Source organism: Sesamum indicum, linkage group LG4 (assembly GCF_000512975.1).
Source record: "Sesamum indicum cultivar Zhongzhi No. 13 linkage group LG4, S_indicum_v1.0, whole genome shotgun sequence".
NCBI classification, from domain to species: Eukaryota; Viridiplantae; Streptophyta; class Magnoliopsida; order Lamiales; family Pedaliaceae; genus Sesamum; species Sesamum indicum.
Window position 1 is genome coordinate 8504939 of NC_026148.1, and position 21996 is coordinate 8526934.

The window sequence follows — 21996 nt, forward strand, 5'->3', positions numbered from 1 at the left end:
ATACAGAACCAAACAACACAAGAATAATGGAAAAGGGGAAAAGGAAGAAGGACAAAGTAAAAACATTTACAACCTATTTTTTCAGAAAAGAATAACAATATTATTTTTAAATATATATATATATATATGTTTAATTATACTATTAACTACATTTTTAAGATAACCCTCAACTGACTATTTAAAAACATAATATTGTCTTAACTAAAAAAAATAGAATAAATTACAACATATTTTCTAAAATTTATCATAATTACAAATATTGTTTCATTGTTTAAAAATTATAAATATGATTAATGATTGTCTAACAAATACCCTTTGTGACAACTCATTGTAACGGGTACTATTTAAAAGACTATTAATTTCAGGGGTTATTTATAATTTTTAAATAATAAAATGATATTTAAAATCAAAATAAACTTTAGAGGAGCTCTTTATAAATAACTCTAAAAATTAATATCCTTAATCTGCTCACAGATTTTCATTTATTTGCCACTCGTAAGATCTCATATATTAAACTAGTTCTCGAGGTTTATGCATATATTCATGAACCATTGATCCCCTCTAATTAAGAGAACATTTATGTTATGTAGATGTCAATGAAAAAATATATATATATATATATCTATATGTTGAAAAACTAATACAGTACATGAATTGAAATGATTATACAAATATTATGCTCCCTATAACTAAACAATCTGAATCTTACTTGCCTAACTAAAATAACATACAAAGTTACAATCTACTCATCCCCTTCTTTGAGGGGGTGGGGGTGGGGGAATAACATACAAAGTTACAATCTACTCATCCCCTTCTTTGAGGGGGTGGGGGTGGGGGTGGGGGTGGGGGTAGTACCGTAAACCCAAATCCACTAGAACCCCAAAAAAGAAAGAAAAAAGGAGGGCCTTCAATCAATCAAAGAAGCCCAGATAATACAAACACCCCAAGTAATATGAGCCAAACAATGTGAACCAACAAAAGAGCCTGACCCGCAGGGCGCCCCCCTCGCAGAACCCAGATTTCTTTACCCGGACCCCAGCGCACTGGGCGTCAGCGCACCCGCACCAGTAGGTGGTGCCATCATTCCCGCATACCGGGTCGGGCCGGAAGCAGTTGACGGGGCAGAGACTCGGTTCGGGACGCAATGGGCAGATGTCGTTCTCTAGATGCTGCTGTTCAGAGGGCAATAGGAGGATGTTGGGGTTTGATCGGATGGTGGGGAGGAACATGGTGGAGAAAATAACGGTGAGGATGAATATGGAGGATGGTTCGATGCAGAATATTTGCATCTCCGGCGAGCTTTAGAAAGAACTATGTATTACAGCTAAAGCTCGCCTTCTCAGAGATACCACACAACCTTCTTCTTATTGCATCAGCTGACTTCCTGAACTCATATCTCTTGGTACACTTCACTCGTACATCTATCACAACGGACCAATCAAAATTTTTAGGGAACCGAACTGCGACGCGACGTCATTCCTGTCTGAATTCTAGACGAGCCACCCTGTCCGTAGACTCCGCCTCAATGCTACGGTTTGTCTGTGTGTGTGTTTTTCTTGTTTCTTGGTTTCTTTTTTTTTTTATGCATAAAACCTATATCACAGCCCACGACCATCAATCTCCAAATATCAAAACGAACTTTCGAGTAAAAGGGCTCCTCCCAATTTCAGTCAAAGCTACGAAAACTATGCCGCGCCCATGAAAACGGCCTCAGCGAAAACTGTCCACAAACGAGTCTGAAATTGTTCAAAACTCATTGGTAAAGAAGCATTCTCCAATCCCTATATAAGCTCTTGCGTTCTCTCTTCTTCATCAGCCTCAGTAATAGACAAGAATAAAAAAGAGTGCATTGCAGAGAAGAGAAAAGCGTTCGGCGTCCCGAGTTACCTGCATTAATCCTTGCACAGCCTCTCAGCACGCTTAATTAAGAATCATGGGAGGTTGTGCAAGCAGACCAAAAGACTTGGACGCCGAGCTGAAGGCGCCCGCCCCTGTCGAAGCACCAGCTGCGGTTGATGCGCAGGCGGTGGAGGCTGATGAGAAGGCCAAGGCTGAGACTGCTCCAGAAGTAACTTTCCCTTGTGTTCAAATGCAATTTGTTATGGTATTTGTTTGATTTTCATCTAAGTTTACGAATGTTTCTATTTTGATGGATTATTCATTCAGGAGAATAAAGATGGAGATGAGGCTAAGAAGGAAGAACCCTTGGTAGATATATCTGAAGAGCCTCAGGCGGCGGCCCCGAAGGCGGAGGAAACCGAAGTAGCGGGCAAGTTAGAAGCTGTTCCGGCCGAAAGCAAGGCGCAGGAAGTGACGGAGGCCAAGGAGGAAAAGAAAGAGGAGACAACGGTTGCCGCGGCTTAGAAGCCTAGCAGCAGTGGGTGATGATGCTGCCCGGAAGGAGGACAGATTAACAGAAGTGGTGCAAGGCACGTGCTAGGTTTTTATTTTCTGTTGCATTATTCAGAATCGGGTAAAATGGAGTCCTTTTTCATGTTTATCACTATTTATTTATTATTGAGGCTCAAAAATAACATGTACTAATTCTGAAAAATAAATCAAAATTTCTGTTTTTGTAGTATTAAGCTCATTAATTTTATTTTATTTTTTGGATGGTACGTGCATGTTTTCAGTTTCATAGAAAGATTGGTTGGTTGGCGTCTTATTTTTCTGTGGGCGAGATGCGCACCGCATTGCTCATTCTGCAATGGTGATAAAAGGAAAGGGAGAAAGGAAAATGAAAATAATGCAATGATATAAGTTAAAGCATGTATGTATCACACTACAAAGCTCATTCTCTGTCTCTACTGCACGCCCACTCAACAGTAATTCTTAGCAATATTAAGAATACCTTCAATTGTCATTCATTTACGCATATTCTCCATCATACATATTACAAATTGGCAGCTACCAGAATTGTTTACCGAGCAAATATGCAGAAATGAAGTGCCTGACACAGCAAATTAAGAAAAAGAATGACAACATGACCTTTTATTTTAATTGTCAACAGCTCCACATGTTTCTAAGTTAAAGCAGAAGAAAAAACCTCACGCCTTGTATCACTTACTTCCAACAAAGCTTTCTAAGCGAACGAAATATAACAATTCTGAAAATAACAGCCGTGCACTTACAGAAATGATTGGTTTAGCAATCCAGACGTTCAACTGTAAGAAAGACAACACTATGTTCTATGGCCGTTCTTGACTTTGAGCATCAGCAATCCACATGCAAAATTCCCATTTTTTAGTGTCTCCTCAAAACCTCAATGAGCCGCTACATAGCAACTCTACTCGCAGAGGATAGGCTACCACGAATTTACTTTCTATCTCATCAATTGTCAGTTTCATATATGCTTTCCCCAGGAACAAACTGTTACCACATGTGTGTTTAAAGTTAGAATACCACAGAGAATTCCTTTTTCCACATTGATATGTAATCAATCACCTTTTCATCTTCTCTCTTATTTCAGATCCTTCTTTGGGCTTTGTAGGGAGAAAACAGGTTCACCCAGATGATCTTGACTAGCGGGTTGGGCAGTTGTGGAACTCTCATCACCAGATTCCCAAGATAGAGTATCAGTTTTTGTGTGATCTGCTGATCCGACTTCAGGACCCTCAGAAAGCCCCTTGCCAGAATTTTTGCCAATCATGTTCTTGTATATGGCAAGAGCTTGGGCCATCATATTGGCGGGGTTGGAAGCACTGGATGGGAGTAACACCGTTGTTCCCTTGATGAATGGAGAAAACAAAGTTCCATTTGAAATTCTTGCCTCAATAACAGTGATAAAACATGAAATTAAGCTAGGTCTGTGATTTTACCTCCTTCGCAATCATGCTGAAGGCTTGAATATATTGCTCAGCTATTCTTAAACTTGCTGCCTGCAAATCCATCGCATAATTGTCATCAATGCATATCGTATGCGTAACAAAGAACTAGCTTACAGTCCACATATTATATATTTTCCAAACTGAGCAATATCTTTCATCATATTTTCTGTATGCTGCAGAAACTTAGAAATAGCTTACATGTAAATGGGGTCCTTTTTTACTCTCTTTCCCAAAGAGTATATAAACAGGGAGACTAGTGTACTAAAAACTATAAATAAAAAGAAATCCTAGGTGTCTGAAAACAATATAAAGAGATGAGGAACCTCACCTCCACACCCCCAGTTTCTTTGAGGGCTTTAGACACCATAGCAATTCCTTTTGCAGTCGCTTGTGCTCTAGCAAGGATAGCTTCTGCTTCTCCTGTTATAACATAAATTCAATGGAAATGAACGATTAACGGATCCAAATATTCAACTTCAGAACAAAAACTAAAAGCAAAAAACCTAGACTTTCCTAGACAAACCATATGTTAATATTTATAGAATCTTGTAAAAATCATGGCAAAAATTAGTGGACAAACGTCCACTAACAAGTCTAGCTTACTCCCGTTCAACTTCTTGCGGACAAAACACCAAACCATGTAAGGTTATACCACTAACAACCATTCCAACAAGATAACCAACCTAGAGCTCTGTTGACCTGATCCTGCTTAGCAGCTTCTGATGCAAGGATCACTGCATTCTTCTTGCCATCAGCAATATTAATATTTGCCTGCCTTTCCCCTGTACAGCACATAAATCAAATGAATATAAGAGAGGCTGAACATGCACTGGTTTGGATCGTCTTCGATACATTCTAAACCATGCCATAGCATGCAAAGATTCATTCTGGGCCAGCTAAGGATACAGTAAATATTTTTACTCTTCAATGGAAATTCTTAACTCATCGCCACCACTATGAAAACTATAAGGCCATCAAAATATGGTGGGAAAATAATTGAAAGTGTCCATTTCCTTATTAAATGTCACAAGCTGGAGTCCTCTTTATGATGGTAAAGTTGTCTTTATTATTGTTCCCCAATAGCCTTATTTACACAATCATTCGCAGCTTCCAACTCAAAACTTAAAAATTCTATCCACATATTTATCTGCTGCATGCATCAAGAGAAAAACTGGAATATGTAAGCTCTTATGCCTCAATTCCTTATGCAAATAGATCCCATTGAGCTATGATAACTGTAAATGTCCTTGGATATTGTACCATTTCTCCTCACCAAAGCGTTTCCTGAATGCCTGGAGCTTGCCGCTCAGTAACATCATGTAGTGTGCACGTGTTACAGGAATCTTACTGGCATACAAATGCTAAGTGTGATATTAAGTGTTAACACGCAATTCACTTATTTGGGCTGCACACTCACTGTGTACTTACTCCAATACGTATATATAAAACCCGGGTAGGGGTCTCTCCGCTGATAAGATTGTCATTATACAATCAAAAAAGTAAATTGTGTTTAGTAGGGTCTGAGATTTAGCTGTCCGTAATGGTGACCAATTTAAACTAAATGATGCAGAATTACCTTCAGATTCTAAAACTTGAGCTCTCTTCTTACGCTCTGCTTCAGCCTGCATCTCCATCGCGGCCCTCACTCCTCTGGGAGGAGATATATCCCCTAATTTGGTGAACACAGTCTTAGAAATAAATAAGATGCAGCAGAAACCCCAAGGGGTTGTTAAACCAAACTAACAAATATTTTCATAATTGAATTTACCCACTTATTTCATAACGAAGGCATTGTAAGCCCCAATCTTTTGCAGCTTCATTGATGGCAATCTGCAGCAAACACATGTAAGATACTCAATCCAAAGTCTAAATAAAGCTGCAAACTACCTGAATGTCAGAGGATACGCAAATCACTTTCAATGCAAAATGAACTACCAAGGAAAAATAACACGAATCAAGTATAATGGCACATAATAAAAGGTGCCATCATCTGCCCAATTGCTACACATGTTCTATGGTGCTCAGCTACAGTATCTCTAAGTATTGAGTCCAAGGATCTTGAACACTGAAGAATATAAGAGAAATACTCAAGATCTCAACATACAAGTGTGAGTAATGAGTATATCTTTCAAATCCATTTAATGACCTCATTTTAGTTTTGGTTCAGAACTGCATCAACTATGAAAATGTGCTTGGTTATGAAAACAAGATAGCAACTTCAACAAAGTACGGTCAACATATATAATCCACAACCACCTGTTGTTATAGTTTCTTTAAAAAATAAAAGTATATTATGCAATGGAGAACTTAAATATAAACTAGTGTAAACAAGGCATACATAACAACCATAAACATTCCTAGTGAACGGTGAACACAAGAATAATCTAATTTATATACCAATGTAAAATACGCACCACTATCTTCTCATTTAGAGTGTCCCTTTCTTCAAAGGTCTTGTCAAGAGTTATCTTACCCAGCTCACTTCGCATGGTAGTCTGTGCAAGCTGAATCACAGCATACAATGGATTCTCAACTCCATATGATGCCAACTTTGGGTCCACTATCTGCAAATTCAAAAGAAATATATCAAAATTTCAAAAGTTTATTGATAGGTATTCACATTCATGTCAACCAACATCATATACTAAGCCTACGTGCCTTGACATAGAGGACTCCATCAATTAGAATGCTGACATTGTCCTTAGTAATTGCAGACTGGTCGGGAATGGGGATTGCCTCTTCTTTCAATGAATGCACGTAAGCAATTCTATCAACAAATGGAATCAACACGTGGATTCCAGGAGTCAATGTCTTCACATACCTCCCAAATCGCTCAACAACATATGCCTTCTTCTCAGGTACAATTCGGATCCCCCAATTCATTGGTGGCGGGATCTCATACCTTCACCAAAAGTTGCATCAATTTTATCAGATTATCTACAAATTACAAAGCAAGTTTTACATTATGAATCCATTACTTAAGGATTTAGTTACAGCTAATACTTCATAGCCATTTTATTTTATTAATTTATTTTTTATATTTTTAACCCTTTAAATGAATTTGTTTACATAGTTTTATTGATTTTGAAATTTTTGGCTCGTCTCTCTACTGGTTTTAGCATTTAGCAATAAGAACACATCACAAGTGAAAGGAGACACAAAGAAATTGTATAAAGTGGTAAATGACGAAAAAACTAAACGCATAATAGATTGTAATGAATTATGCAAGCAATAGCAATCCTATCTGTAAGAAGCAGCAAATCAACAATAAGCAAAAGGCAATAAACAACAAATAGATAAACACGACAAACAAATCAGTAACTTGAAGCAAAAAAATCTCACAGAAAACTCGATTGCTAATTCAGCAGCAACAATAAAAAAATAGATCAAAATGCACGCAAAATGAATAGATGCAGTAAAATCAGTCAATACACCGAGAAAAATGATAGAAATGCCGTACGAAATACCTAGTGCTAGGGTCCCGCAGGTGGCGTATGTGGCGAACGGTGTTAAAGAATGGGGAAGGGAGTTGGGCCGGCGCACCGCGACTGGAAGGTTGATGGAGAAGCGGCGGAGGAGCAGTGGAGATTGTGCGGGAGGTAGTCGCCGATTGGGCTGCGAGGAGATTTCTCAGGGTGCGAAGCTTGTTGAGAGAAATGGATTTGACGATATTCATTTTTCTGTTTCCACAAGAGAAGAAATTGAGGGGATTTAGAATAAAAATGGCTGAGCCCTAGTAAAACCCACAATACTTACATTAATGTCTAGGGCTCGCAACGAGTGGAGCTCGATACAGTATTTTCTAGTTCGAGCTCTCGAATTTGTTCCAGAAAATTTAAATAACATTGCAGCAGAATTCAGAAATCAGAAATTTTACTAATTGATAATGGTCTTCTTACAACATTACAACTCTTTTACAAACAACTCTCAAAGCAAACAAAAATGTAAGGAACTAAGGCTGGAAAGGAATATAACAACAAGAATTAAACAAATCATAGTTCCCTAAAAACTCACCCAAACCCAAAAAAAAGAATTAAAGAAGATGCTAAAACAACACCCAAACCCAAGAAAAAGAAGAACAAGTAAAATGCAACAGAGAAAGAAGGATTACCTTAAAGCCGTACTCGTCGCCGTCCTTGTTGCCGACTTACCGTCCTTGTTGCCGTGAGTTTGGGACTAGGGTTCTAAGAAATGGGTTTGGGGAAGAAATGAGAGGAGAAAGATGGAAGCCGTACTCGTTGCCGTACTTGTCGCCGGTCTCGTTGCCGACCTGCCGTCCTTGTTGCCGTGAGTTTGGGGTTAGGGATCTAAGAGATGGGTTTGGGGAAGAATTGAGCGAAAAAGAATGGAGAAGAAACAGAAAGAGAGAAAGAAAGAGGAAGAAGACGAGAACAAGAGAGAGAAAGTGATGTATTACTATTATTATTATTATCATTATTATTATTATTATTATTATTATTATTATTATTATTTTAAATCATGAGATCGAATAATAAAATTTTTATATAGATATAATTGAAATTAATATATATTCACAATTTGCAAAATTTATATACTTATAAATATTAGTATAACAGTAATGTAACTATCATTTTACATTGTTAAACAATATGGGTTAATCGAGCCATCAAAATTCAGATCAGACCGTTAGACATGATAAAACTTATAGAAAAATACATTTGGTAAAGTTTTAAACTTATTGGATATACGGATGTCGAGATATCGTACTCGAATCATAAGAGTAATCATTTAAGATGGTGTATCATTGAATCAGACCATGTGATTTTAAATCATACCGTCTGATATGATTTAATGAACACAATCTTGTATATATTTAAATTTCGTATGAATCAGGTGTCTAGATTTTAAAATATTGTAATTATTGATTAAACTTTTTAATCTCATTATATATAATAAAATAATAATTAGAAGTTCAACCATCATCATCATCATCATCATTATTATTATTATTATTGTTATTATTATTATTATTATTATTATTATTATTAGTTTAATTCATAGAAATTACTAAATTTTGACATAAATTTATAAATAATAAAAAATCATACGTGAATTACTTGTCAATTTAAAAAATGTATTACATAATACAAATATATATTAAAATATAACATAAAGATATTATAATAATTTTAATTATAAAAAATATTATAATTTACTAAGTTGTTGATTAAATTTATTTTTATATAAAAATCAAATGTATAAATAAAAGTACCATAATTTATTATTATCCAAAATAAAATGTATGATATTGATTAATAATTATAATATATGGTCAATTTAGATTATCAAACTGATTAAATATTAAATATAAAATTAATTATATAAAAGATTTAAAAATATAAATATATAAAAAAATAATAAATATCACCTAAAACTGAGCTAAATTTCGAATTGGAGTCGAGCTCAAAATCTCAAATTAAATATATAATATTATATACCAATTTAAAATAAAATATGTAATATTATATAACAACGTATCACAACTTGTAACATAGGTGCTTATCCAAGTTGGTACCCGCTTTCTACACGTCTATCGGTAGATAACGACACGAAATTTCTTATTATGTTGTATTACCATTCCCAATAACCTCGTTTTGTTTCCCTTCTATTGAAAATGGGTGGGCCTCTGTACAACATTATCATATCTTCTTTGTCATCTAGTGATATATTGTATGTGTTGCAGGTACCAATCTGCGTCCGTGTGATTTTTACAAGAGATCTGATGGAGGCTCATATCCCGGGTATCCGTCGCTTCTGGAATATTTTGCCTCATCCCGAATTGACGAAGAACTCATTCGGGACGATGCATTTCAACTATTGCGTAAAATATCAATGAACATGTTGATCTCCACAACTGGGGGTTCAATTCATTGGTGTAAGCCATAATTACATCTGAGTTCATGTCATATGGCTGCCAGATAAACTGTTCGGAATAAAAAGATGTAAATTAATACGCATATAACTCACGGTGCAAATATACGTATAATATTAAAAATAAATTACTTGATCTGCCTGCATCTCATCCACTATTAATGGATGGCAGCGCCAGCCCTTATTATATATATATATATATATATATATTTGTGTATTTGGTTTGAGTTGTAAGGTAGGGCGAGACTCAAATATATATGAAGATGAGGTCAACCCTAATCATTAATATACCTACATACCCAAACCCACTCCAATTTACCAAAATGATGTACAACCCTAACACCTTTTTATTGCCCAACTACAGCTGAGAAAAATGAAAAATAAATGCATCCTTCAAATTTCAATGTTTATTTATTAGTAAATAAGTAACAAACAATTATTGTATAATAAGTCTGAAAACTTTTAGTGCAACTCCTCTGTAATAAAAACTTTACAAGAATATACCTTTACTTTTTCTTTCTAAAATTAAGGAAATGTGCACATATATACATCATATCTATCAATAATTTTAATTAAGTATGAAATCTGGAATACATTTATTTTATAATTCCTACAGACCAATTACATAAGAATTGATTTGAGATGAACTCATGTCGCATCCAACTCCTTCTTATGGGCTCCAAAATAATTGAATGTGATTTTTGGTGTGGTCTACTTCATGTGGAAGCCTAACTCACCACGCAAACTCAACCACACCTGGCCTCACTTGAATGGAGTACAAGAGTACCCACTGCAGGGAAACAGAGAAACGGGTCGACTCTGCGGTAACTCGGGTATTGGTCTCTCCAGATTCAAGTACTCCACCACTTCCTCCATGCTTGGCCTCCCTTTGTTGTCATTCAACGTGCACAGCAACCCGATTTCCAACACCCGGATTGCTTGATCCGGGTTCACTACCGGACCCATTCTCCTATCCACCAGCTTTGCTTTCTCCTCACTCTCATGCATGCCCCATGCAAGATCCAATAAGTCGAGCTCCCCCGGGTTCATGGACCTCCGCCCCCGGCCCGACACGACTTCCAATACCAAAACCCCAAACTCGAAAACGTCTACTTTTTGACTCACCAATGACTCAAAACGGGTCGACTCCATTGATGACAAAACAAACCCGAAATCGCCCAAGAGTGCCCTAAAGCTAATATCAAGAAACACGCTACTGTCTTTCACATTCTTGTGAGCTAAACCCTTAGAATGCAGATAGCTCAAAGCCTCAGCCACATCCTTCACCACCTTAAACCGTCGAGTCCAAGGCAAAACTCCAAACCCGAAAAGCCACTTATCAAGACTCCCGTTGGGCACAAAATCATACACAACAATAGTTTCTTGACGATCAAAGCACCATCCCCTCATAGAGACTAAATTCGGATGCCGAATCTTGCCAATTGCCTTCACTTCTTTAATCAATATGCGCCTATCTGATGCAAGCGAGCTGAAGAACTTATTTGAGAAACGCTTCACCGCTACATTGCATCCGTTTAACAACGTGCCCTTATATGTTACACTTCTAGCATCACTCCCCAAAATTTGTAACTCGCCCAAGCCCCGTGTAGCAGAAGAGATTTCAGCTAAACTGAATTTCCTGGCTCTGTTTGGAGGGCTCAGCCGCTGTTTTTCCTTTGGTACCACCGTGATTTCATCGGAACCATTCTTCTCCTTTCTCTTGCCGTTGAAGTACAGATTAACCATGATTACCAGCAAAAGCACAACTACAGCTACAAAAATATAGAAACTGCTCGGCGTTTTGCTGGGAACAACATGATAACTTTCCAATGTAATCTTACTTTCGCAGCTTTCAGGCGAAGGAACCCGGAGAAAAGCCTTACTAACACAAGTGAAATTCCAGGAACATATACTGTGAACCTGTGTGTGATTGTGTCCTGTTGAACCCGAGAATCCAATAAACATGTATTCATTTAGATAAGGTGAAAGATCAAGATTACCAGAGTAAATAGCTCTAGTAGGAGGCACTGTTCCATCAGGCCCAAGATAAATCTCTAAGAACTTCCTGGACCCATCATAAGTTATCCAAGCCCGATGAACTGAGCCGTCATTGAGATGAACCCCAAAACCCGAAGCGTCGACAGCTGCGGCAGAGACTATGCTGCCTAAATTGATGCCTACATGATTATCATTCGGGTCGCCGAATTCCGGGTTCATGCGAGTATCGAATTCGACAGCAACTTCTTTGTATTCATCCTCGCAGGCGTCGTTCAGCATGCCGAGCCAGGGGCCGGCCCTGCCAACTGTGAACTCATCGGGAACGATGATGAAACTCAGCCCACCAGAAGTATAGCCGGAACTGTTTGACGGGTTCTTGATTTGGAAGGAGAAAGTGGTGGTGAAAGAGGCAGGGGTTCGGGTATTGGGGTCCAATATGCGGATCGGAGATGAGAAGATTGCTCTACCAGCAGAGTATTGGAGATTAGTTTCTGGGATATGGATGCAGCCATTTTCAGTTGAGACTGCTGCGCTGCCTAAGAGCGTGATATCTTGATTGATTATTCTTGGATTATTGGGGCTGAAATCGGGGAAGGAGATGCGCTTGGTGATGTTGATTTCGGGGCCGGAGGGGGATTTCTTGTCAGCTGATTCGGCTGAGTTTGTGGTAAGAATGAGTAATAAGAAAAGATGAGTAGGAGAATTGAAGAGAAATCTGTGAGAAAACATGATGGCTGGGAAGGAGAACAAGGGAAGAGAAGTGAGTAATGTTCTTGAGCTTGTATGGGTGCTTGAGTGAAGGAGCAGGGGCCAGGGAAACTACTGGTCCTGCAGATTCCATCCTCTAAATTGTAACATAAAAACAACACAGTTTGATAGATCAAAAAATTAAAAACAGTTTGGATATTACAGATTTTGGGTTAATTACATTTACACAATTTCTAGGAATACGAAATTATGTTTTTTTTAAAAAAAATTAAAATTATACTTACACTCCTTTTAATTTTTTTTATTTTTTTACAAATATCACTCTTCCATTAGGGTTTGAAGGGAAAAACAAAATGGTAACAGAAAAAAAAAAATTACATAGATTTTCTATTTTGCCCCTTATTTAATATTTTTATGTATATTTTTGTACTTATAAAGATATAAAAATAATATATATATGTGTGTGTGTGTGTGTGTGCACGTAAAGTGAGGTTAATATCACTACAATTTTTTTTTTAAGTAAAAAATTATTACATGAGAATGTTAAGTGAGGGATAAAATTAAAAATTTATGTAACTTTTTTATAGCGTATACATTTTTCGTCCAAATCCTATCAAAAGAGAATTGGGTATATTCAGTGCATTTGCAAAATGATGTAAGTATAATTTGAAACTTTTGAAAGAAAAGTATAATTTCATATTTTTAGAGGAAGTGTAAGTATAATTAACCCTATAAATTTTGTAGTTTATTATTTAATATGTACATACAAATTGCATAAAATAGATGTTATTTGCATATTTTTAGAAAAATATTTTCTATTTCCTTTTTAACAAAAAAGAAAAGAAAGATAATCTGGACATGAATGTGTGTGTGTGTGTGTATTTCCGGAGGTAGGTTTTCTTAAGTTTGATAATCCCTGTTTTTACCGGTATCTAGTTTTCTGGTATTCTTCTATAAAGTAATTGCATTATCAAAGAAGAACATGAGCAGTTTTACTTTTTGAAAATAAATACCCATTTCAGGAAATAAAAATAGAGATAATGGAGAGGCAAACAAATCAAACCAAACTAAACCAAATCGGAACTGTATAATCTGTGGCTAAGTATGAGTGGTTCATAAAGAGACGATTTTTGGCTGCTTCTGCAGTCCTGATAACATAGCAGACCATAGATAACAGACAAACCCAACACCAATCATGTTATTGTTTAGTCAATTAGGTATGGCCATGAGTACATTTCAGTATTTTGAGTTGAAAGTGATACTGCACCAAATCAACATCACGCTCACACATTAAATTCTCATTTTGCACCTCCCCATAATTATTATTTATACATACATCTATAAGAATTTTTGTATGATAGAAACGATTATGATTATTGCGGAAGCCTGATAAGATCAATTTTGAACTAACATAAATAAGGATAATATAATGTGAGAGCGGACTAATTGCAATTTTACTCACGTGGCATCATAATGTTTGTTCTATTTGTCTAAAAACACAATTATCGGGTCTGGTTCCCATTCCACACATACATCATTGTTAATTGTTATTATTTGATAATAAGGAAGGAAAGGGAGCACCCAGTAGGACACATCTGTCTGTTCGTTCGGTCATCAAGGTTGGGATTTGGATCAGAAGGGCATATGCATTACTGTTAGTGCGAGGGTCCATATTTATATAATTTCAAAAGCCAAATCAGGTTCAGCTTAATAACATACAAGTTTGACCCATCTACTAGACTACTAAGAAGATTGAATGAATTGGCATGGCACAGATTTCTCAGACAAAACACTAACTATGAATTGAGTTAAGACTCCTGGATCTAAAACTATATCATACGCTTTAGAGCGGATGATAAACAAAGTAAGGAGGATACTGCAACTTTCTAGAAATGCACAAACATATCATGACAAATAAAAAAACATTAGGACCTGCAAATATGTAAATTGATTCCGAACTTGAGGAAAAAGGCACAAGCCATCCAGGTCATTGAGCAGCTCTTGGATCACAAAATTGTAAATTCATCTTAAAAATGTCTATGAGAATTCAGCAAATAAACTTAATTAAGAGAAGAGAATCACAAGGAAATAAAGAAACCATGTATGGATAATCCTACAGCTTAACTACTCATTCATCCTCAGCCATGGATCCCTTCTCACTCACATAGATACCGTCGAGGAATTTCCTAATATCCTTCTTCTTTACATGGCATTTCTGTTGAAATAAAATAGACACCAGTCAGTGTAAGATGTGCAAGGTAAAACTGGGGATCAAACATCCAATCAGATATACAATATATGTACCAGCAAATAACAGCATTTCTAGAGAAAAGAAGAAATAAGGATTCCATGCAGTACCTGATTTATCAAGGCAGCAGATCGAGAAACAAGCTCAATGTCATTCCCTTCCAAAACTAATTCATCCTTAACCTTCTCAGATCGCACTACTGTAACCCCTTCAAGCATATCCACCTTCCTCACCTGGCGTGAAGAGCAAAAGGAAAATTGTCACTTCTGGCCCCAATTAAACATGGCTTAAGCAACAAGATCATGCTCAGGCAACTCTAATTGCCAAACATGAGAAACATCATGGGATCAAAACCCCAAAACAGCTATTTTGTACACAAAATGATTAGCATAATATGCAAACACATATAAAAACAGGTACTTCACTATTATGTCCTTGTTTCATACTTGTGTATATGAAATATATTACCAAAGACAGAGTTCTGATGTTTCAAGAGTAAGTTCCAGATAACATCAAGAGATTTGCACAAGTAAACCGATACACTAAATTTATTAACAAAAGCAATCAAAGCTTTTAAATATCACTTTTACACAGACCTCTAATTTTGTTGACATACAGATACCTAATTTAAGCAATTGTTGCACCTCAAAAAATGTATTAGGATTGCCAAAGAGGGCAAAGCAATTTTCAACTAAAAAGGTACATACATAAGCTAATGTCAAACCATGATCAATAACCTATATACTCAACTTTTGTTAAAGAACTTTCCTGAACATTTTAACAGCAGCCATCATCATTTTTAGTAAGAGAAGATACAAAGTGAACTGGTACATAGAAACTGTGGTTCCAAGTAAGCATTTGCACCAATGAAACTCCTACAACAAATGTTTCATTTAGTCTCCAGCAAAACCCAATCCTACTGAAAAATGTTCCATACAAGAGCTTAAACCAATAAAAGAGCTTCAGTCAAACCAGTCATCCAATGTTACGATTGAATATAATAATATCAAGTTCATGCACAACTAGTAACCTCAACGTGTACAATAGCGATTATGATTGGCACTAGGACTCAAAACAAATAAGAAAAAATAATTTTGTCTTTCAGGCCTTAACAGAACAGACCGTAGCAACAACTTAATTCAGCAAATTAGAACCAATCCACATACATAGAGCAAAAAAAGGAGGAAATTTCACAGTCAAACATCAAAACTAGGAAAAATGAAGAAAATGCAGCAGAAAAAAGCTAATAATTTTCTCTCACCCTCTTCTCGCCAAGGAAGTTACGGATCTCAATGGCGGTCCCGCTATTGGTGATAGACGCGTTAATCGGAAAGTGAGCGTAAACAAAGCGCATCTTGTAGCGGTAACCTTTAGTAACGCCATTAATGAGATTGGAAACGTGGCTGAGGGCGGTGCGAATGGCGGCGGTTGTCTTCCGGCTACCGAACCAAGCATCAACCTTGAGCTTCTTCTTTCCGGTAGCGTCGTCGGTAATGAGCTGGAAATCGAGGCTCAAATGCTTGAAATCACGCGAAAGCTTACCCCTGGGACCTTCGACTTGGATCAATTTGGCCTTGACAGTGATCTTGATGCCGTCGGGAATATCCATGGTGTCGGAGGAGAGAATTGTCTTCATGTTTTGTGTGGTGTTATGTCGTCTTCCCAACTGTGTGAAGTGTGTGCTGTTCGGGGCAAAGAGTAAGGCGAGCAACAATTTTATACGAAGCGGCAAAGCCCTAGTGGCATAAGAAGGCCTGATGCTACTGGGCTTAGAAATATGAGTAACAACCTGACAGTCATTGGACCCAAAACTAACTCCCTTTATATTTTATGATTTTGGGCCAAATTTGAATGGGGTAGCCCAAATAGACAGAAGCCTCCTTAAACGTAAGTAGGTTTTGAAATTACAGTTAAACCCTCGGTCTTTGAAAATATAAAATTATACTTAATCTCCAAACGAGTTTTATAATTATGCTTACGCGCCTATTTTAAAAAATCATTATTTACACTTGATCTACTTGCGTTAGCGATTGAATAAAAAATATTAACATCAACGTAACTTTATTACATTAACATTTTGATAATAATATTTTTATATTTATAGAAGGATGAATATGATAGATGATGGTGCGTAGTAGCTAAAAGTAAAAATAGTAAGACGATGGATGGGTTCATTTATTATTCTCCTACACAACACTGTTAATTACTAATCAAAATATGTAATTAATTTCTCATCACAACTACTATACAATAATTTATTGATGAATACAAATATTAATTATATATTGTTATAAACTTAGAGAAATTCTAAGTTTATTGGCCTATCACTCTTAATAGAATATAAAGTAAAATATATGTATTTCTCCAACAAACTTTCTTATTCACTCCAAAAATTCATTTATAAATAAAATACGTGGTGGTATTTATAGACCACAAAAAATGTGGTTACAAAATATACCATAGATCATTATAATTACAAATCATAATGGGGGATACAAAAGGGTATAACATAATGGGTATTAAAAAAGAATATGAAGAGGTGTATGCATTCATATGTACATGTTATATATAATACCCCCCTTGAATGCATACCTCTTTATCATATACATCCTGCCTCGTTAAAAACCTTGCCTGAAAAAATTCAATGGGATAAAAACTAAGGCTAAGGAAAAGAGTACAGTTGTATAATCTCCTCCTCAATTGAAACAGATATCTTTCAGGTGTCACATACCAATATTACGTATGAGTTGTTTGAACACCTTTGTTGGTAATGCCTTCGTAAACAAATCCGCTAAGTTCTGACTTGATGAAATTTGTTGAACATCAACTTTGCCTTCCACTTGAAGCTCGTGAGTGGAGAAAAATTTTGGTAATATGTGCTTGGTTCTGTCGCCTTTAATATAACCATCCTTGATTTGGGCGATGCACGCCGCATTGTCTTCATATATTACTGTGGGACTTTTCTCGATTAATTCCAGTCCACATGACTCATGCACATAATGTATTAGTGATCTAAGTCATACACATTCACGCCCAGCCTCGTATAATGCAATTAATTCTGCATGATTTGATGAGGTGGCTACCAAAGTCTGTTTGGTTGAATGCCATGAAATAAATGCCAATATTACGTATGAGTTGTTTGAACACCTTTGTTGGTAATGCCTTCGTAAACAAATCTGCTAAGTTCTGACTTGATGAAATTTATTTACCATCAACTTTGCCTTCCACTTGAAGCTCGTGAGTGGAGAAAAATTTTGGTAATATGTGTTTGGTTCTGTCGCCTTTAATATAACCATCCTTGATTTGGGCGATGCACGCCGCATTGTCTTCATATATTACTGTGGGACTTTTCTCGATTAATTCCAGTCCACATGACTCATGCACATAATGTATTAGTGATCTAAGTCATACACATTCACGCCCAGCCTCGTATAATGCAATTAATTCTGCATGATTTGATGAGGTGGCTACCAAAGTCTGTTTGGTTGAATGCCATGAAATAACAGTTCCACCATACATGAATACATATCTAGATTGAGATATATCTTTATATGGATCAGATAAATACCCCGCATTTGAATAAACAACTAATTTGGTTGTTTTGGCATCATCATACCTTTCAAAATATAGTCCCATGTCACTTGTTCCACGTAAATAACGTAGAACGTGTTTAACACCATTCCAGTGTCTCTTTGTTGGTGTTGAACTATATCTTGCTAGTAGATTAACTGAAAATGCTATATCTGGTCGGGTATTATTAACACATCAATGCAATGCACCAATTGCACTGAGATATGGTACTTCTGGACCCAAAATCTCATCGTTATGTGCTGGAGGACGGAAAGGATTTTTATTAACATCAAGCGATCGAACTACCATAGGTGTACTCAATGGATGAGCTTTGTCCATATGAAAACGCTTAAGGACTTTTTCTATATAGTTCGATTGATGAATGAAAATTCCACCCTTAGTATGTTCGAACTGCAGGCCGAGACAATACTTTGTAGTGCCTAAATCTTTCATCTCAAACTCACTTTTTAAGTAATCAGCTGCTTTTCGAATCTCTTTAGGAGATCCAATAATATTCAAATCATCAACATACACAGCTATGATAACAAATCCCGACTCTGTCCTCTTTATGAATAAATATGGACTTATTTGATTATGGCAAAATCATTTCTTTATTAAGTACTCACTAAGACGATTGTACTACATACGTCCTGATTGTTTAAGTCCGTACAAGGACCTTTTCAATTTGATGGAGTACATATGACGAGATTTTGACTGTAATGCTTCAGGCATTTTTAATCCTTCTGGGATTCTCATATAGATATCTGTATCCTATGACCCATACAGATATGTAGTTACCACATGAGCTGCATTTGCAGCTGTTCAATTACTAATAAACTGATAAAAAAAATCTAAGTGTGGTTGCATCCACTACAGGTGAATATGTTTCAGTATAATCAATTTCGGGCTTTTGAGTAAAGCCTTGGGCCACAAGTCTAGTTTTGTACCTTACAACTTCATTTCGTTCATTTCTCTTGCGTATAAACTCCCACTTATAGCCAACAGGTTTGACATCTTTTGGTATTGGAATTATTGGTCCAAATACTTCTCGCTTATTTAGCAAGTCTAGCTCATCTTGTATGACCTTTTTCTAACTTTTCCAATTATTTCGATGTCTACATTCCTCCATAGTTTGAGGATCATTTTCATCTTCATCCATGATTTGGACGGCTACAGAATAGGCAAAAATATCATTCATTTCAATTTCTTTTCGATACCAACCTAAACTGTTATGAGCATAATTAATAGACATCTCGTAACTATCCTCGAGATCTTGCTCATTACTTTTAGAGTCATCAGATAAAACCGCTTCAGGGATTTTATCCTTAGAGACACTAGTGGTCACATTACCATCGTGATTAATTGAGACGATATGTTCCTTTCTCTTTCGAGGATTTGCATCTTTAGAGCCAAGTAGTCTACCACGCTTCCGACGTATTTGTGACTCAGATGCATTTGATTTATTTAGAATCGCTTCAAGGACTTCTAAATGAGCTGGAATATTTTCAGCCGAAATATATGATTTTGTGACCTTTTTGGTGTCTATCAATGCTTCTGGTAGCCTATTTACAACACTTTGCAAATGTATGATCCGTTGAACTTCAAGTTCACTATCATTTGTCTGTGGATCCATAAAAGATATAGATGTTGCATTCCATGCAATATCTTTCCTTTTAATCTCCTTATCTACTCCCCCTAATGCCGGGAATACTGTCTCATTAAATTGACAATCCAAGTACCTAGCAGTGAATTGATCACCGGTCATTGGTTCAAGGTACTTAATAATTGAGGGAGACTCAAAACCAACATAGATTCTCAGTCTCCGTTGTGGCCCCATTTTAGTTCGTTGAGGAGGGGGTATCGGGACATACACCGCACAACCGAACAACTTTAAATGAGATATATTTGGTTCTCTTCCGAAAACCAATTGTAATGGAGAAAATTTATGATAAGCGGTAGGTCTAAGACGAATTAGAGCCGCTGCATGCAAAATTGCATGCCCCCATGCCGATGAAGGCAATTTTGACCTCATCAATAAGGGTCTAGCTATTAATTGTAACCGCTTAATTAACGACTCTGCTAGGCCGTTTTGAGTATGTACATGAGCAACTGGATGCTCCACAACTATCCCAATTGATTGACAATAATTATTGAAGGATTTAGAAGTAAATTCTTCCGCATTATCTAACCTTATCCTTTTAATAGGATAATCAGAAAAATGAGCTCTCAATTTAATAATTTGGGCTCCTTTTAATAGGATAATCAGAAAAATGAGCTCTCAATTTAATAATTTGGGCTAACAGTCTTGCAAAAGCAACATTTCGTGTTACAACAAGCTTACATGTGACCAACGTGTTGATGCGTCAATCAACACCATAAAGTATTTAAATGGTCCACATGACGGTGTTATTGGCCCGCATATGTCTCCTTGAATTCGTTCAAGAAACATAGGAGATTCTACATTCACTTTTGTCATAGATGGCTTTATAATTAATTTTTCAAGAGAACAAGCCGAACATATAAAATCACTTTTAACAAGGAACTTCAGGTCCTTTAGTAGGTGTCCATGTGAATTTTCAATTATCCTATGCATCATTGTTTTACCTGGGTGGCCAAGTCTATCATGCCACAAAGTAAAAATACTTTGATCAACTAACTACGGGTTAGTGATACTATGTGTTTCAACGGAGCTTATCAATGTGGCATATAAACCAGAAGTATATGTTCTCATTCTTTCTAAAATTTGCTTCTGGCCAGTTTTATATGTTGTAAGATACAAATATTCGATATCATTTTCATTCATGGTTTCAATATGAAAACTATTTTGTCGAATATCCTTGAAACTCAATAAGTTCCTTTGTGATTTACTAGAATATAAGGCATCATTGATATGTAATCTTGTTCCTTCAGGTAACAAGATTGTAGCTCTTCCGGAGCCTTCAATAAGATTGCTAACTCCTGAAATAGTACTCACATTTGTTCTTGTCATTAACAAACTTGAGAAAAATTTCTTGTTTCTCAAAATTGTATGCGTAGTTGCACTATCAACAAGACAATGTTCCTTGTCATTGAGATTTGTAATGGCTTGATCCATTCTATACAAATGAGATAGATATATAATAAGTAAAAGAAAAACTTCATTAATAAAATATAAAAGCATTACTAGGTAAAAAGAAATACCCTACAAATGAAAGTAAACATAACTAAATACTGGAAACATACTAATAACATTTGAGATAAATCTAATCAACAAACATGTCGAAATCCTCAGTAATGTCACTAAACTGTAAGGGCAGCTCTGGGAGATTTTTGTCATCATTTTCAAAGGATTGGAAAAAATCTGATGCATCCATGTGGGTATTGTCTAAAATTCCAACCTCAACAAGATTAGTCTCGACATCTTTACCCTTTGCTTTCACAGAAGCCTGATATAATTTGACCAAATGTTGTGCCGTACGACAGGTACGGGACCAATGTCCAGGCATCCCACATCTATAGCAAAGATCTGCATTTGTTGTTATCTCTTATTGATTCTTTGCCTTGTTCACACTGTTCTTCTGAATATTGGGATTAATCAATGTATTACCACGACTATTACCGCGACCGCGACCGCCACGACCACGACCATAAGAATGGCCCCGTGGTGAGCCATGGTAATGACCACGCGCCTTTCGTGAAGAAGTAGCAATTACTTCAGACAATGCCGCTGAAATTTCAGGAAGTGGCTTGGAACCAGTCGGTCGGGTGTGATGG

General features: G+C 36.5%; 4 protein-coding genes across 5 annotated transcripts; 1 reads left to right on the forward strand and 3 right to left on the reverse strand.

Annotated features, from left to right (window-relative positions):
* Window positions 1089-2606, forward strand: LOC105160257 (translation initiation factor IF-2). Its single transcript, XM_011077565.2, has 2 exons — window positions 1089-2068; window positions 2167-2606. Exons 1-2 carry the CDS (start codon window positions 1934-1936, stop codon window positions 2362-2364), a joined length of 333 nt encoding a protein of 110 aa, XP_011075867.1. The 5' UTR covers window positions 1089-1933; the 3' UTR covers window positions 2365-2606.
* On the reverse strand, window positions 2840-8224 carry LOC105160259 (stomatin-like protein 2, mitochondrial). 2 transcript variants are annotated; one of them, XM_011077568.2, is made up of 11 exons: window positions 7939-8224; window positions 7295-7507; window positions 6486-6729; window positions 6242-6391; window positions 5600-5657; window positions 5404-5496; window positions 4511-4609; window positions 4156-4247; window positions 3819-3878; window positions 3445-3727; window positions 2840-3369 (listed from the first exon to the last, which is right to left on the reverse strand). In XM_011077568.2, the coding sequence occupies exons 2-10, from the start codon at window positions 7501-7503 to the stop codon at window positions 3461-3463; spliced, it is 1272 nt and encodes a 423-aa protein (XP_011075870.1). In that variant the 5' UTR covers window positions 7504-7507; window positions 7939-8224; the 3' UTR covers window positions 2840-3369; window positions 3445-3460. The 2 variants fall into 2 exon arrangements, with proteins under 2 accessions (XP_011075870.1, XP_011075869.1); XM_011077567.2 differs by having other exon boundaries at window positions 2840-3727.
* LOC105160260 (L-type lectin-domain containing receptor kinase VIII.2) lies at window positions 10245-12587 on the reverse strand. The gene has a single exon (XM_011077569.2). It carries the CDS (start codon window positions 12444-12446, stop codon window positions 10482-10484), a length of 1965 nt encoding a protein of 654 aa, XP_011075871.1. The 5' UTR covers window positions 12447-12587; the 3' UTR covers window positions 10245-10481.
* LOC105160261 (60S ribosomal protein L9-1) lies at window positions 14354-16378 on the reverse strand. The gene is made up of 3 exons (XM_011077570.2): window positions 15935-16378; window positions 14784-14906; window positions 14354-14640 (listed from the first exon to the last, which is right to left on the reverse strand). Exons 1-3 carry the CDS (start codon window positions 16307-16309, stop codon window positions 14554-14556), a joined length of 585 nt encoding a protein of 194 aa, XP_011075872.1. The 5' UTR covers window positions 16310-16378; the 3' UTR covers window positions 14354-14553.

Excerpts from the sequence above, each read along its gene's own strand:
- LOC105160260 (XM_011077569.2), bottom strand. The coding sequence starts at position 12,446 with ATGTTTTCTCACAGATTTCTCTTCAATTCTCCTACTCATCTTTTCTTA.
- LOC105160257 (XM_011077565.2), top strand. The coding sequence starts at position 1,934 with ATGGGAGGTTGTGCAAGCAGACCAAAAGACTTGGACGCCGAGCTGAAG. Across the intron at positions 2,069-2,166 it reads AGGCTGAGACTGCTCCAGAA|GAGAATAAAGATGGAGATGA; the intron begins GTAACTTTCCCT and ends TTATTCATTCAG.
- LOC105160261 (XM_011077570.2), bottom strand. The coding sequence starts at position 16,309 with ATGAAGACAATTCTCTCCTCCGACACCATGGATATTCCCGACGGCATC. Across the intron at positions 14,907-15,934 it reads ACTTCCTTGGCGAGAAGAGG|GTGAGGAAGGTGGATATGCT; the intron begins GTGAGAGAAAAT and ends TCTTCACGCCAG. Across the intron at positions 14,641-14,783 it reads CTGCTGCCTTGATAAATCAG|AAATGCCATGTAAAGAAGAA; the intron begins GTACTGCATGGA and ends TTATTTCAACAG.
- LOC105160259 (XM_011077568.2), bottom strand. The coding sequence starts at position 7,503 with ATGAATATCGTCAAATCCATTTCTCTCAACAAGCTTCGCACCCTGAGA. Across the intron at positions 6,392-6,485 it reads ATGGAGTCCTCTATGTCAAG|ATAGTGGACCCAAAGTTGGC; the intron begins GCACGTAGGCTT and ends TTGAATTTGCAG. Across the intron at positions 3,728-3,818 it reads TCAGCATGATTGCGAAGGAG|GGAACAACGGTGTTACTCCC; the intron begins GTAAAATCACAG and ends CCATTCATCAAG.